The following is a 13153-nucleotide window of genomic DNA, read 5'->3' as shown; positions in this document are numbered from 1 at the left end:
AGGTCCAAAAAATTGTAGAACTTTGTTGATCTCCTAATCTCTATTTGTTACCCTACAGTGCGGCGCTACAGCCGTGATGAGATAGAAGCTCCAGAGCGGCAGTCCAGAACTCGGACACGTCCAGATCCACAGTCGTCGGCCCATCCAGAGCCAGCCGCTCCTACCCCAGCCAGTTCTGACGCAGCCAGCCTCAGCTCTAAAGCCGAGCGGATTGCGCGCTACAAAGCTGAACGTCGGCGACAGTTATCAGAGCGTTACGGAATCCTCCTCGACCAGGAGGTGGATCTAGATTACACGCCACGCTACACACGTGCACGGAGAGAGTCTGACCTGTCGGACAAAGGGGCACCTCCTGACAGGGGGCGTGGTGAGAGCAGGACAAGGGGTGGGGCATTGCAAGAGCAGGATGAGGGGCGGGACCGAAGCAGCAGCAGGTCTAAATACAGCAGTTCAGGGATAGGGCGGGTCTTCATGCCTTCTGACCCTGCCCCCAATACTGCTCCGCCTCCATCAGGCTATGATGCTGAGCGAGAGAGAGAGAGGGCAATGAACTTAGAAAATTATAGACGAGCACCTGACCGAAGTCCGAAACCACGGCTACAGGAAGCTCCGGCTCCCATGGAAACAACAACAGCTCAACCCACAAAGGGTGTTACTGTTGTCACTGTGGCAAGTTCTCCTAGAGCAGCACGCAGATCTTCGTTACCCACAACACGATATGGCATCTCTCCTGGAGACCTGTTTATCGAGCAGCAAGCTCAAAACATCCTCAACAGACAGGGGTATGTATGAGTTATGGATCTTAAAAATGTATGTGTTAGAGCAGTGGTTCTCAACTCCAGTTCTCGGGGCCCACTGCTCTGCACATTTTGTATGTTTCTGAATCTGACAATCTTAGTTCAATTCATAGATTTTCTCCTAATGAGCTGATGATCTGAATCAGGTGTGTTAAATGAGGGAGACATACAAAATGTGCAGAGCAGTGGGCCCCGAGGACTGGAGTTAGAGGACCCTAATTTTTACTGATATGTTGTTGACTTCCTGTGTTGGCATACCTACTTTTAAAACAGCAAGTTGGTATGGGACTTGCTCTTTTTTTTAAGCTTTAATTTAAAGAAATGCTAGCGTATTGATGGCCTCAAAGTTAACGGGTACATAAATTATGACAAATAATTATAAGGAAAGAAAACAGATTTTCATTCAGAAACTGGCAAATTTAAGATCTCAGCTCTTGCTTACTTTTTGGAAATCATTCTATAAAGTAAAAGCAACAGGGTTAGCAATTGCCATCATCTATCTTCCAATAAAGTATTGGACCTCAGCAAAGACTAATGCTTTGGGGTTTTATGCCTCACTCAGATAATGCTGAAGCTCTTGAACAAACTCCTGGGAAAAATGCTGAATGGACCAGCTTTTGTGTTTAGTCAGGTTTACAGTCATGCCAGAGAGCTAGTGAGTTGAAGTGAAATGTGTAGAACTGTTCATTGGAAATTTCAGCAAGAATTTCAGTCTAAAGCTCTGCTGCAAGATACTGCATTGCTGCATACTTTCAATGCTTTATCTCCCCATAGTAGTGGATGAGAAATGCACATTATTTAGTATGACAGTAATTGGTTGTTTTCAGACATCCATACAGTTTATTTTGAGATCAGTAGAGTGAGCACTAAATTTCTTTTAAAAACTAAGGATCAGACTAGATAATTGTATTTTGAGATTTACGAAATTGTGATTGTTACCAGTTCTATGAGACCCCTGCAGTATATTTTAGAGATTACTTTATAACTTGTATATCCAAGTACAGATGCACCTGTGTTCTATCTGAAACTCTAAACAACACTTGAGGAGAAAGATATCCAGACTTATGAGATCATCATACTTAAATGCAGGCCTCTAAGGCAGAAATGAGAGTATTTGAAGAACCTTATATGAAACTAAATAACTTTACACAAGAAGAGAGAGAGGAAACAATCAGGGAAACATCACAATGGTCCCCATCTAGAATCTCATTGAGGACTGAAGCTGTGAGTGTGTTGTGTTATAGTGCTGAATGTCATGGTGTTGTTGCTGAGATAACTGGAGTCTGGGCCTTTGTGTTCTTTAGCTTGGCAGCTCTTTCTCAAAGTGAGTGGTCCCTCAGGAGAGACTTGGACAGTGAAACATACTCTCAAATCAACTGGCCATCCAGGTATTAGAGTGGGCGTGTAACCCTTTAAAATTCCCCAGTTGACCCGCTAACTCCATTTTCCAACATTTGACCATATGAAGTCCATGTACACAAATACACATTTGTTCACTTTAGTTTTCATCCCATATATTTCCCCATAAAATGTCACTGTAGATGTTGGCAAACAGTTCCCTGGTTAATCCCCCTCCTTCATCCACTGTTTTTTTTTTTTTTTTTTACCACTGACCTTTGCCTCTCACCAGAGAGACCAGCTCCTAACAATGAAACTTGGCTTCATTCCCTTTCAGTTAGTCACTTCAAAAAACGTATAACAGGTGGAGTTCACTGTGTGTTGTGGAGTCACTGCTGGTTGAAAGGTTACCCATAAATAGTTACCAATGCACAATTGCATGCCAATGTTTTGATATTAGTCTATCAAATGCGTTGCAAATAACTGACTTTGTTGGCCAGCTCTTGAAGAACTTAATCTGAAAAGAGAATATGTTGGTTGGTTTGTTTCCCGCCTGTATGTTCTTTATATTGATTTCAGGCAAAAGCTTGCTGTAGCATAACTGAGACATACTATTGTAAGATGGGGAGATACTTATGTTCTGTGATGTTTTTGATGACACTTTCTCTCAGGATGATAGTAGGTCATGTGTTTGGATGAATGTTAATTCCTCTCTTTCCTCCCTTCATGAAGAATACGAGTAAGAGAGAGACAGACAAGGGAGGACATCTCGGGAAGGGGTTCTGATTCAGGGCCAGATGCATCCTCTGTCAGACATCATCCAGCAGTTGCCCCTCCATATTTAGCTCCACGACCTCAATCTGCAAACCATCCGCGAACACGGAGCTCTGAACCCCCAATCCATCAACCTAATCAAGAGACCCGTCAACAAAGGGCACACAGTGTGGAGCGGCCACGATTCCAGCGTACTCACAGTATGGAGTCACCTGCCTTTCAACACATAGTTTCAAGTGAAATTGGAAATCATCAGCGTGCCCAAAGTGCAGAGCCCCCAAACTATGAACAGAGTCCTGGTATACACCCTAGTACCATGGGTCATCAGCCAGGGTTCAGGCAAATCAAGCAATCCCTACCAAGGCGAGATGGTCAAGATGCTCAAGAACTATCACAAATGCACAGACCTTCACAACAACCACATCCAGCATACAAAGATCTCCAGCAGCCCTTACCTGGTCCTAGAGATGCCCCACCACCTGTACAAAAGTATCGAGCTGTCCTTCAACCAGTGCCTTTGGATCGGGACACTCGTCAACCAACTCAAACATATGCACCTACTCAGAAGTCTCTGCATGAACATGAACACGCCTCGCATTCAAGGCTGTCACATGGGCATTTTGGTCACAGCCAACCTTTGCAGTATGGTTCAGTCCAGACACTGCCTCCGGCATATGGACAAATTGTTCACTCAGGTCCTTCCCATACATCTAGCCATCTATCCCCACCTTCAAATGCTCATGCAGCTCACCCTGTGCCTGGACCTTCACTTGGCAAGTCTGAGATGCTGGATCCCATTGGACACTTGGCTGCACCTGGTTCGACACCTGCTGACAAAGAGGGTGAAGAGACTAGACGTAGGTCCGGTGCTGATCACACTGAGCCTGTTCACAGAGAAGGTCGATTAGCATCCAGAGTGGATCCAGCTTCAGAAGGGTTACTTAGGAGCAGGAAGGCTGTACTACCCTCGGAGATCCGCCGCAGACAAAAGAGTGTAGATGATCCCATGCGTGGACAAACTGATGAAGGTTTGGAAAGTCGGAGAACCAGAAGAATCAGTCAGTCAGAGGAGATGGAGGAGAGAGGTGGAAGAAAGTTGCACCAGTTGGAAGAAAGGGAAGGGCCTAATGGAAGAGGAATTGCTCAGGTGGAGGAGGGAACAATAGCAGGTGAAAAGGTAATGGGTCTACTAAAAGAAAGAGAACGGCATGATGACCGAAGGACCAGTCATTTTGAAAGAGAAGTAGAGAGTGGCACAAAGAATAGTTGGAAGGGTGAAGATGTGGGACGTGGTGTAAGAAAGATTGGTCAAAGAGAAGAAAACAACCAAGTTGCTGGTATTAAAAAGGAGGAGGGTCAATATAATTGGAACACTAACCGGTTAGAGGGGATGGAACAAGGAGGTGTCAAGAAGGTTGACGAATTCAAAGAAGGAGAATGGAAAGTTGATCAAAGACAAGGCCACTCTGTACCACTGGTACAGGATGATAAGAAAATCGGTAAAGAGGTAGAGGAGCAGAAAGAAGGCCAAAGGTTCCTTCAAAAAGAAGGGGCAGAAGGACTTGGTAGAAGACGACGGATCAATCTGTCAGAGAATGAAGAAGGGCTTGTCAGACGAAGAAGGATAAGCCAAGCAGAAGATGATTGGGAGGGACGTAGGGTATGTAAAATTGGCCAGTTGGATGAATGGGAAGTACAGGAAGTGCATCGAATGGGCCAGCCAGATGATGATTTTGAAAGACATGAAAAAGTAAAGCAGAGATTAAACCCACCACTACCTGAAGAAATGGACACCGCTCCCACACAGCTAACCAATGAACAGCATTTTCCACAGCATAGGGTGGGGGATGTTGGAGGGTACCTGCAGAAAGGTTCCTCCCTCCCACAAGCTCAACATCGAGTGAGTCAGGATGCAGGGGACCTCAGGCCAAAGGTCAGAATCCGCTCCATGTCAGATATTGGAGTAACTCAACGGTCTGCTGCATTGAGAAGTCTGGAGCGTGCTGCCAGTCGAGAATCTGCCGTGGTGACGGGTACAGGGCTTCACACTAGAGAGCCAAGTGGTGTGGCCAATGGTGAAATGGGCACCTTGGACACAAGAGTTTCTGTGGCTAAGCTGAGACATTCCTACCTGGAGAATGCTTCTGGACGCAGACCTGAGCTGTATGTGAACTGGCATGTCAGCATGCTAAATCAAAGATGATTAGATCCACTAACTTCTAAGTAATAATCCCTACTATTGGATGTAATATTCTGCCTTTTTTGATTGTGCAATTACATGTGTGCTGCTGTTCATTTTAATCTGTAATTGCAAGTCTGAATGGAGGGGTGTTGGCTTTGACTAACAGCTTCAACAATGACTTTGCATTTAAACTTAACTGAAATCTATTTTGAAATCTCTTCTAACTAAATGGGGATAAGATTGAGACTTTGTAGATTGGATGCCAGGGTACAAACTGTTTGATCTGTAAGGGACATCGGATGAAATTTTCACCTTTTTACCTTACCTTTTTTTTTTTTTTTTTTTAATTTATTTATTTATTTATTTTTTTTTACACATCTTGTGTTGACGTGCCCCACAGAAGAGAGAGGCGAGGTCAGCAGTAGCTCATTAACATTTAAGGAAACAGCTCGCTGTGAATGGAACTTATTTTAAGTGTTGCTTTACATGACCATTGAGGAATTTTAAACAAAGTATGCTACAGACATTTCATGAAGACCCTAAAGAATCATACCAATTGTGGAAAATGGGCATCCGACGTTCCCTTTAACCATGCCTTGATCTTGTGGGAATAAATTTGATTCTATGATCATCAAATGCATGATAATCATTAGTAAATGCATTTTATTGTGTGATTGATTCGATTTATTAATCAGTTTAAATACTCCAAAATGTGAGGGATTTGGATTTTTTTTTAAAAGATACAATTTATTAGGGATGGGACAATGCATCAATTCGTGGATCGATTCTGAGATCTTACGAATGTATCGCCATTCTCTTTAGAATAAATTCTGAGCTTAGATTTTAACAGCAGATGGTGCTCTAATCTTTTTTTTTTTTTCCCCACACACTCAAATGCTCATGAAGTAGTGTTCTGAACAGAACTTGTGCCTTCGGCTGAGTCATGTAATTTCACCTCGGCTCAGAATGCTTTTATGATGTGAGATAATTGTAAACAAAGTGTAAATACCCTTGTAATTTGCTTAAACCTTTAGGTTCAAGTGTATGTATGGATTTGGAAACAAGCAGAGCACAGCTGTTTCTAAAGCAAGGGATCGCAATGTTTTCAAGAATCGCGATGTGTTTGGAAAATCTTGAATCGATGCGGAATCATTTCTCGATTCGCATTGCAACGATTTATCGTCCCATCCCTATAATTTATGCTCAACTATCGAACTGCTAAAGTGCCCTATTACTTGTGTGCAAGAATTTTATTCATTTTTTTTTTTTTTTTTTTTTTAAGTGTTTCTATTCTAAAAATGTTGCTTTAAAGGCTCTGTTCTAAACTAAGTCTGTCAAAGTTATCTTTTGTTAAGACAATCTTTCCTGTCTAACAAAGGGAGTCTAAAGGAGACCAGGTTCCCATGGAGATCGATCCAGCTGTCAGCAGTGATCGAGAGAAAGGAGCACGTCGACCCAGACGTTACATTTCCCCTGGTGATGACAGGAAGTCATCTGAGAGGTTTAGAACCCAGCCAATTACATCAGCTGAAAGGCTGGAGTCTGATAGGTACAGTGAATGAGGAAGTCAGGTGCTGCATTGAAACCACTAATTTTTTCATCAGTAGTGGTAAATTGTTACTGCTTTATTTTCAAGTATTTCACAGTCTTTTAATGAATATACCTTTTATCTGAATTTGGATATGAAAGCATTTTTAGAAAAGTTAAGACTGTATCTGTAATGTGTAGTTATTTTTATTTTTTTTTATTTAGTCATCATACCACAGCACTTTCTCAGGGTCAATTGTTTTTGTTCTTTTTGTATTTTTATCTTCAGGTCCCGTCTTAGTCCAGAGCTTCAACATGCAGAATGTGAGTCAAATTTAAGCAATATCAAACAAACTTTAACCATATATCCACAGCTGTGAGGTCATAGTCATGCTTTTATACAACAGTTCTATAAACAGAGTTAATATTAACTTCAATATTAACTCTTTTTTTTATTTTATTTTATTTTTTTCTCCAGTGGATGAGGAAAAAATGGATGAACGAGCTAAAATGAGTGTGGCAGCCAAGAGGTCTCTTTTCAGGGTATCAAATCTCTGTAGCATACATTTGTTTTCTGAAATAACGCATGAAAACTAATGATTACAAAAACGCATGTCCTGATTATATATATAATACGAGTGTCAGTAAATTTAGATAATGTGGTTAATGTTTTCATTGTATGCATAACTAAACTTTTTTTTTTTTTTGCAGGAGCTGGAGAAGACTTCAGAAGGAGGTGTCCCCAAACCTCGATCACGCAATGCTGCGGTAGAGCGGAGACTCAGACGAGTGCAGGATCGTTCACGGACGCAGCCGGTCACGTCAGAGGAAGTTGTCATTGCTGCTACGTAAGTCATTTTCTACTTTTTGTGACGTAATGGATCTAGTTTTCATATCTTCTCTGCAAGTTACAAGAAATAGTTTGGCAAGTAGTGACACATTCTGTTAACTTAACTTCATGTTGTTGTGGAGCACAAGAAGAATTATGAAGAAGTAAAAAAATATTGACTTGATGTTAGATATTGTATTTTGTATAAATTCATAAAACCGACATTGTCTACGTTTATGGTTTTATTTTTTATAAAAAAAAATTTTCCCTATTTTTGGAGCTTGTGGTCATTACGAACTGTTTGTAAAATAGCACCATTAAGTTTCTTTTGTGTGGAAGTTTTTTTGCGACTGCATATGTGTGTAGAACAACATGAGAGAGAGTAAATAGTGGCAAGTTTAATTGTGGGTGAGCCATTTCTTTGAAAGATACACCCATCATTGACTGTTCACATTCTCATAATTACTTGTTTGGTGCTAAATGACTCACTGCTTTTAAAATTTTTTACTTTGACCCTGATGTTTCTATGATTTCTTCTACACCCCTACTTTTCCACTTATTCTTGTTTTCTTCACTATGCATTCCTTTTTTGTCCTCTTCTAAAGTTCCCCCGCTCCCCCTTCCCAAGTCATCACTATTCAAACCACTGCTCCCAGAATCCCCAGTCCTGCTGTAGTCAGCACTTCCTTGACTAGTTTCAGGTATCATTTGAATGCTTTATAATTTTGTATTGTATACATGAGAATTCAGGCCTTGTCCTCTTGGGCTGCATGCTGTTTCTGAATGTGTTTATTGCTTGACTTGGACTTTTTTTTATGGAAATGGAACAGTGTGTTTTTTGATAGCATGATTGTATTTTGATATAGAATTCAGACCATACTTCGAAGAAAGAGACTAATTACACAGTTCATTCATTCACTGGTGCATTGAAAAACGTTGCAAGTCTCCATGGGAATTGTGTTTTATGTGCCAGTGCGCCATCTGCTGGAGATTTTTACGTTCATGTGCTATTGTAAGTTGTTGGAAATGTGAAAACAGAATGTCTGGCATGCAATTATGGTGTTATGCAGTTCTTTGATTTCGAAATGTGAGCAAGTGCCTGTGGTGTATGAAAAAGTAAGAGTATATTAATGTGTGCGAGCATGTGCAGATGTTTTGGGTGTCTGCATCAGTGCGTGGTCACCCATATTAGCTGTAAATAGTCACATGGTAAGTAGCAAAACACATTTGGCATTCTCCATGTGCACTGAAATGTCAGAGGTGTCACCCATCTGTCAACAGTTTTACAAGTGACAGAGGGTGAGAGATTAACTTAAAGTAGAAAGGCAAAGAGAGGGCAAATCAATGAAATAAGCACAACACCACCAAGGTATGCAAGTCCCATGTTTTTTAACTGAGAGTGTGGACTGGAATATAGTCCAGACAGCGAGCTAAACTCAGTTTGTGTGTGTTTATTAGGGTGAAACTATCTGATTGAATCAACAGACCCTCACTGATTTAGTCTACTTATAACACAGTTACCATCTCATGGGTGAAGCTTAGTGCTCGGTTTTACCATAATATGAGATCACAAAGTTCGCTGTGTAAACATTCAAAGTTAAAAACGTTCAAAGTTTTTCTTTTTAACAAGAAAGATTTTGCACCTGTTGTCTTCCTAAATTCTTGCCACTGACTGTACAATTACAGAAGTACACTTCTAAAAATCTCCTGAATCTTTTTGTGAAACTTTTGTTGTTGTTAGTTCATGTTTGTTAGTTTGTTAGCTGTCTAAATGATACTATACTCAATGTCCCATTGCCAAATAGTTTTCTTGTTTTCTGACCAGATTTAGTCAGGTTCATATAGAAGCCTGTTTCTGCCACTGAATAGAAAATAAAAAAACGGTTATTGCGACTTTTTATGTGCTCATTATGATTCAAACTTGCAATTCTAACTTTTTCCTCAGAAGTGTGAGAAATAAAAAAAATCTATTGCAAGTTTCTCACAATTCTGACTTTTTTTTTTTTTCAGAATTGCATGATATAAATTTACAATTGCAAGAAATTGAGTCAGAATTGAGAGAGAAAAACTTTTTTGACATCAATTTTGACTTTTTCTTGCAGTTGTGAGTTTATATCTTGCAATTCTGACTTTTTCTTAGAATTGTGAAATATTAACTTGCAGTTGTGAGTTATGAGGTCCAGTTTTGAGGGGAAAAAAAGACTGATATGTTGTCAGATTTGTGAGTTTATATCTCACAATTCTGACTTAACTCACAGTTGTGTTATGAAGAAAAAAAGTCAGAATTGTGAAATGCTAGCTCGCAATTGTGAGAAAAAAAGTCTGAATTGTAAGATAAAATGTCGCAATTTGTAATATTCCTCCAGTCTGCAGGCATCATCAGCACATGGATCGACCCACCATGAGCAGGAGAAAGATGTTTCGAAGGAGGGTCTTCCAGGAGAAGAGGACTTGGGTCCCGAGGAGCCGGACTTATCAACATTAAGCCTTTCTGAGAAGATGGCATTATTTAATCGCTTGTCACAATCTTCTGGCCAATCAGCAAATGGGCCCCGTCCTGACACACGCCAGCGTAGAGCCAACGCCCGCTATCAGACCCAACCAATCACTCAGGGCGAGGTTGATCAGGTGAGGTCTCCCTCTTTTTTTTTTTTTTTACTTGTGTTAGTTTACAAATAAGATTTGATTGTGTTTTCTGTATTTAGAGAGTATTATAATTTTTACATTTCAGTTTGGTGCCACTAGTGGCCTAGAAAATATCCCTTCACCCTTGGATAGACTATAGATTATTAAAAAGAGATAATTTAGCAGTTGTAGTTGACTCCAGAGACATTGTACCATTCACAGGAACTTATGAAAGACGTAGATCCGTCCAGTCTCACAGATCGACCCGCTGTGACTAATGATTCTGTTGGTCCCCCTCAGAGCGAGCAAGTAAGACACTCAGGACTTAGGCTTTTGATTGGCTGCTCAGTGAGAGCTTTGCCTTGGCAGCAGCTGCTGATTGGTTAATTGCTGAGGCCCCAACAACGTTGCATTTCCAACTGGATTTTTGCTACTGCTGAGTTGCATTATAAGTGCTTTGATTTTTAAAGTTTCCTTAGTTTATTTTAAGAGATTAACCTGTTTTATTTCATGTCTGAGTAACTGCATTTTACTGTGCCTGTGTTAAGGTATTAAAGAGACAGTTCACCCCAAAATTAAAATTGCCATTTACCCATGTTTTTCCAAACTTTTTTTTTTTTTTTTTTTTTCAAACAAGATGCTTGGCAGAATGTTAATGCTGATTTTTAAAAAACAGTGTCTGAAAGGCTCCAAAATGTGGTATTTACTTACACAAAGATATATGGCTTCAGATGATTTGGAATATAGCAAACCTATAGCAAACCTCTTGTGAAAACTTTTAAAACATTGTAGTATACTTCAAAACTTATAGTATATTTTTGAAAAACTGTACTGCACCCATGGTACGGCAGGAAGGTTCCTTGATTATTACGCCGGAATGAGAGTATAGTTCCTAGCCATATCATTCCGTCAGTCTTGGTACACGATGTAGCTACAGAAGAGTCAAGTTTTAAATAGGAAAAATCCTTTAAGTATATGACACATAAGTTTCAATAAAAATGACATTAAAGTGTATTTAAGTTTACCGTAAATGCTTGTCAGTAGATTCAGTACTGGTACACTTTAACCATATTTCAAAGACAATTTAGGTGATTATTAAATTACATATAAAGATATGCTAAAGTCAGTTAAGTGGGTCAAAAATACACTTAAATTAAACAAATTACATTTAATTAGTGCTGTCAAACATTTTAAAAAAAATGAACCGATTAATACATTTTTTCTGAAATTAGTCGCGATTAATCGTGATAAACCCCACCTAACATTGAGATTTTTAAATATAAAACCGAAATTAAAAAATTAAAAACCGATGTAGTACTGAGCTAATTTTGACAGGATGACATTTATTATGTAGCATTTATTATGTAGTTTTATTTGTAGCAATAGCCAAAAATACATTGTATGGGTCAAAATTATTGATTTTTCTTTTATGCCAAAAATCATTAGGATATTAAGTAAAGATCATGTTCAATGAGGATATTTTGTAAATTTCCTACCGTACATATATCAAAACTGTTTTTTAAATTTTTGATTAGTAACATGTGTTGCTAAGAACTTCATTTGGACAACTTTAAAGGCGATTTTTCTCAATATTTAGATTTTTATTTTTTAAATTTAATTTTATTTCTTTATTTTTTTTGAACCCTCAGATTCCAGATATTCAAATAGTTGTATCTCGGCCAAATATTGTCTTATTATGTTGTCTTATAATTATAATACATATTATAAAAAATACATATTGCAAATAACATGCAATTAAGTAGCTTAAAACTTAATGTTTAGTTCACTCTAGTGTATGTTATTTGAAAGCATATTATTTCCATAATAAGTACTTTTATTATTAATTTTTTTTATATGCAGATGTTTATCACAAGGAATAAGTCACATGGGTAACTTTTTATGGTGCTTTTTTGAAGCTGAACAGACCCATTCACTTACACTGATGGGGGTAAAAAAAACAGCTAGGACATTCTGCACAAAATCTCCTTTTATGTTTCACAGTAAAAAAAACCCACAATTTTCAAAGGTTTGGAAAGAAAATTATGACCAAACATAATTTTCTTGGTGAACTATTCCTTTAAATGGACAAATCTGTGGCTTCTATGAGAGAAAATCATCTCAAAGTTGGGTTAGAATTGTGTTTTAAACGGACATCGATGTCTGTTTAAAAATTATTGGTGGTTAAATCTGGTTTGTTGCATGTCTGAGAAGTTTACTGATGAGGTTGCTTGGTATGCAACTCGCATCCAATCTCTGCAAGCTGCCTCTGAATCATGTGTCCTGCATATGACCTCTGACCTCTCTGGGCTCTGTACATGCGAACGCCATCTGAAAATATAATCATTTTCTCTCTCTCTTCAGCTGCAAAATGGAAGCGTGAAGTTGGAGCCTCTCTCTGCATCACTGGTCCGCTCTGTTACCGCGGTCACCGCCCAGGCCTCTGTTGCCACGGTGACAAGTGCTTCCCCATCAATGACCGCAGATGTTCGCATGGGGATCTCCACGGGTCCGCCCACCACTCAGGCCTCTCCCAATCAGGCGGTCTCCGCTCAGCTTCCGTCCTATGAGAGAGGAGTTCGATACTTCAGTCTTACAGAGAGTGGGGAAAAACCCACACCTGATGTTCAGTCCCCGCCCCCCACAGAGCAGCCCAGCCAATCGGCGTACGGCAAGGGCGTGGCCGACGAGAGTGGGCGGAGGGGAAGACTAGGGTATTTAGGCAGAGAGGAGAGAGACACAGAGCTCCCCAGTGCGACTACCCCTCCGCACACACATGTGCTCAGACACACACCCCCTCACAGCAGGGGAGACGCAGAGCTGAGCGGCCCGCGGGAGAGGGAGAAAGAGAGTGCACCCGTCTCGCAGGGAGGCTACCTCTCGCCAGACGCCCATCAGACAGCAAGAGGAAGCAGTACCAGAGCCGTCGTCTCAGGTAAGAACAGATGGAAGGAAAAAGAAAAGGGGTTTAGATGTCTATTGTCTCTGTGCACACAATCACACACATGCTGCATTGATTGGGTTAACCGGGTTAACCGGCCTCCAGCCTACATGCTGCTTGAGTCGAATGTGATTAGCATAATT

The 13153-nt window shown here is 40.2% G+C and overlaps 1 protein-coding gene across 14 annotated transcripts in view; it reads left to right on the top strand.

Annotated features, from left to right (window-relative positions):
• Positions 1-13153, top strand: part of svilb (supervillin b) — a 64626-nt gene that overhangs the window by 27010 nt on the left and 24463 nt on the right. For 8 of the 14 annotated variants that reach the window (XM_051130434.1, XM_051130426.1, XM_051130418.1 and 5 more), the window contains 11 exons: positions 59-782; positions 2102-2185; positions 2868-5072; positions 6470-6640; positions 6908-6942; positions 7097-7161; positions 7330-7466; positions 8053-8148; positions 9814-10075; positions 10295-10381; positions 12434-13004. In XM_051130434.1, coding sequence (XP_050986391.1) covers positions 59-782; positions 2102-2185; positions 2868-5072; positions 6470-6640; positions 6908-6942; positions 7097-7161; positions 7330-7466; positions 8053-8148; positions 9814-10075; positions 10295-10381; positions 12434-13004 — 4437 coding nt within the window. The remainder of the gene's footprint in view (positions 1-58; positions 783-2101; positions 2186-2867; positions 5073-6469; positions 6641-6907; positions 6943-7096; positions 7162-7329; positions 7467-8052; positions 8149-9813; positions 10076-10294; positions 10382-12433; positions 13005-13153) is intronic. The other 6 variants (XM_051130468.1, XM_051130401.1, XM_051130390.1 and 3 more) reach the window with 5 other exon arrangements.

This window comes from Labeo rohita, chromosome 2 (genome assembly GCF_022985175.1).
Source record: "Labeo rohita strain BAU-BD-2019 chromosome 2, IGBB_LRoh.1.0, whole genome shotgun sequence".
In the NCBI taxonomy this organism is placed as follows: domain Eukaryota; kingdom Metazoa; phylum Chordata; class Actinopteri; order Cypriniformes; family Cyprinidae; genus Labeo; species Labeo rohita.
Note: the sequence above shows the minus strand (reverse complement) of the source record. Positions and strands in the feature narration are given on the sequence as shown.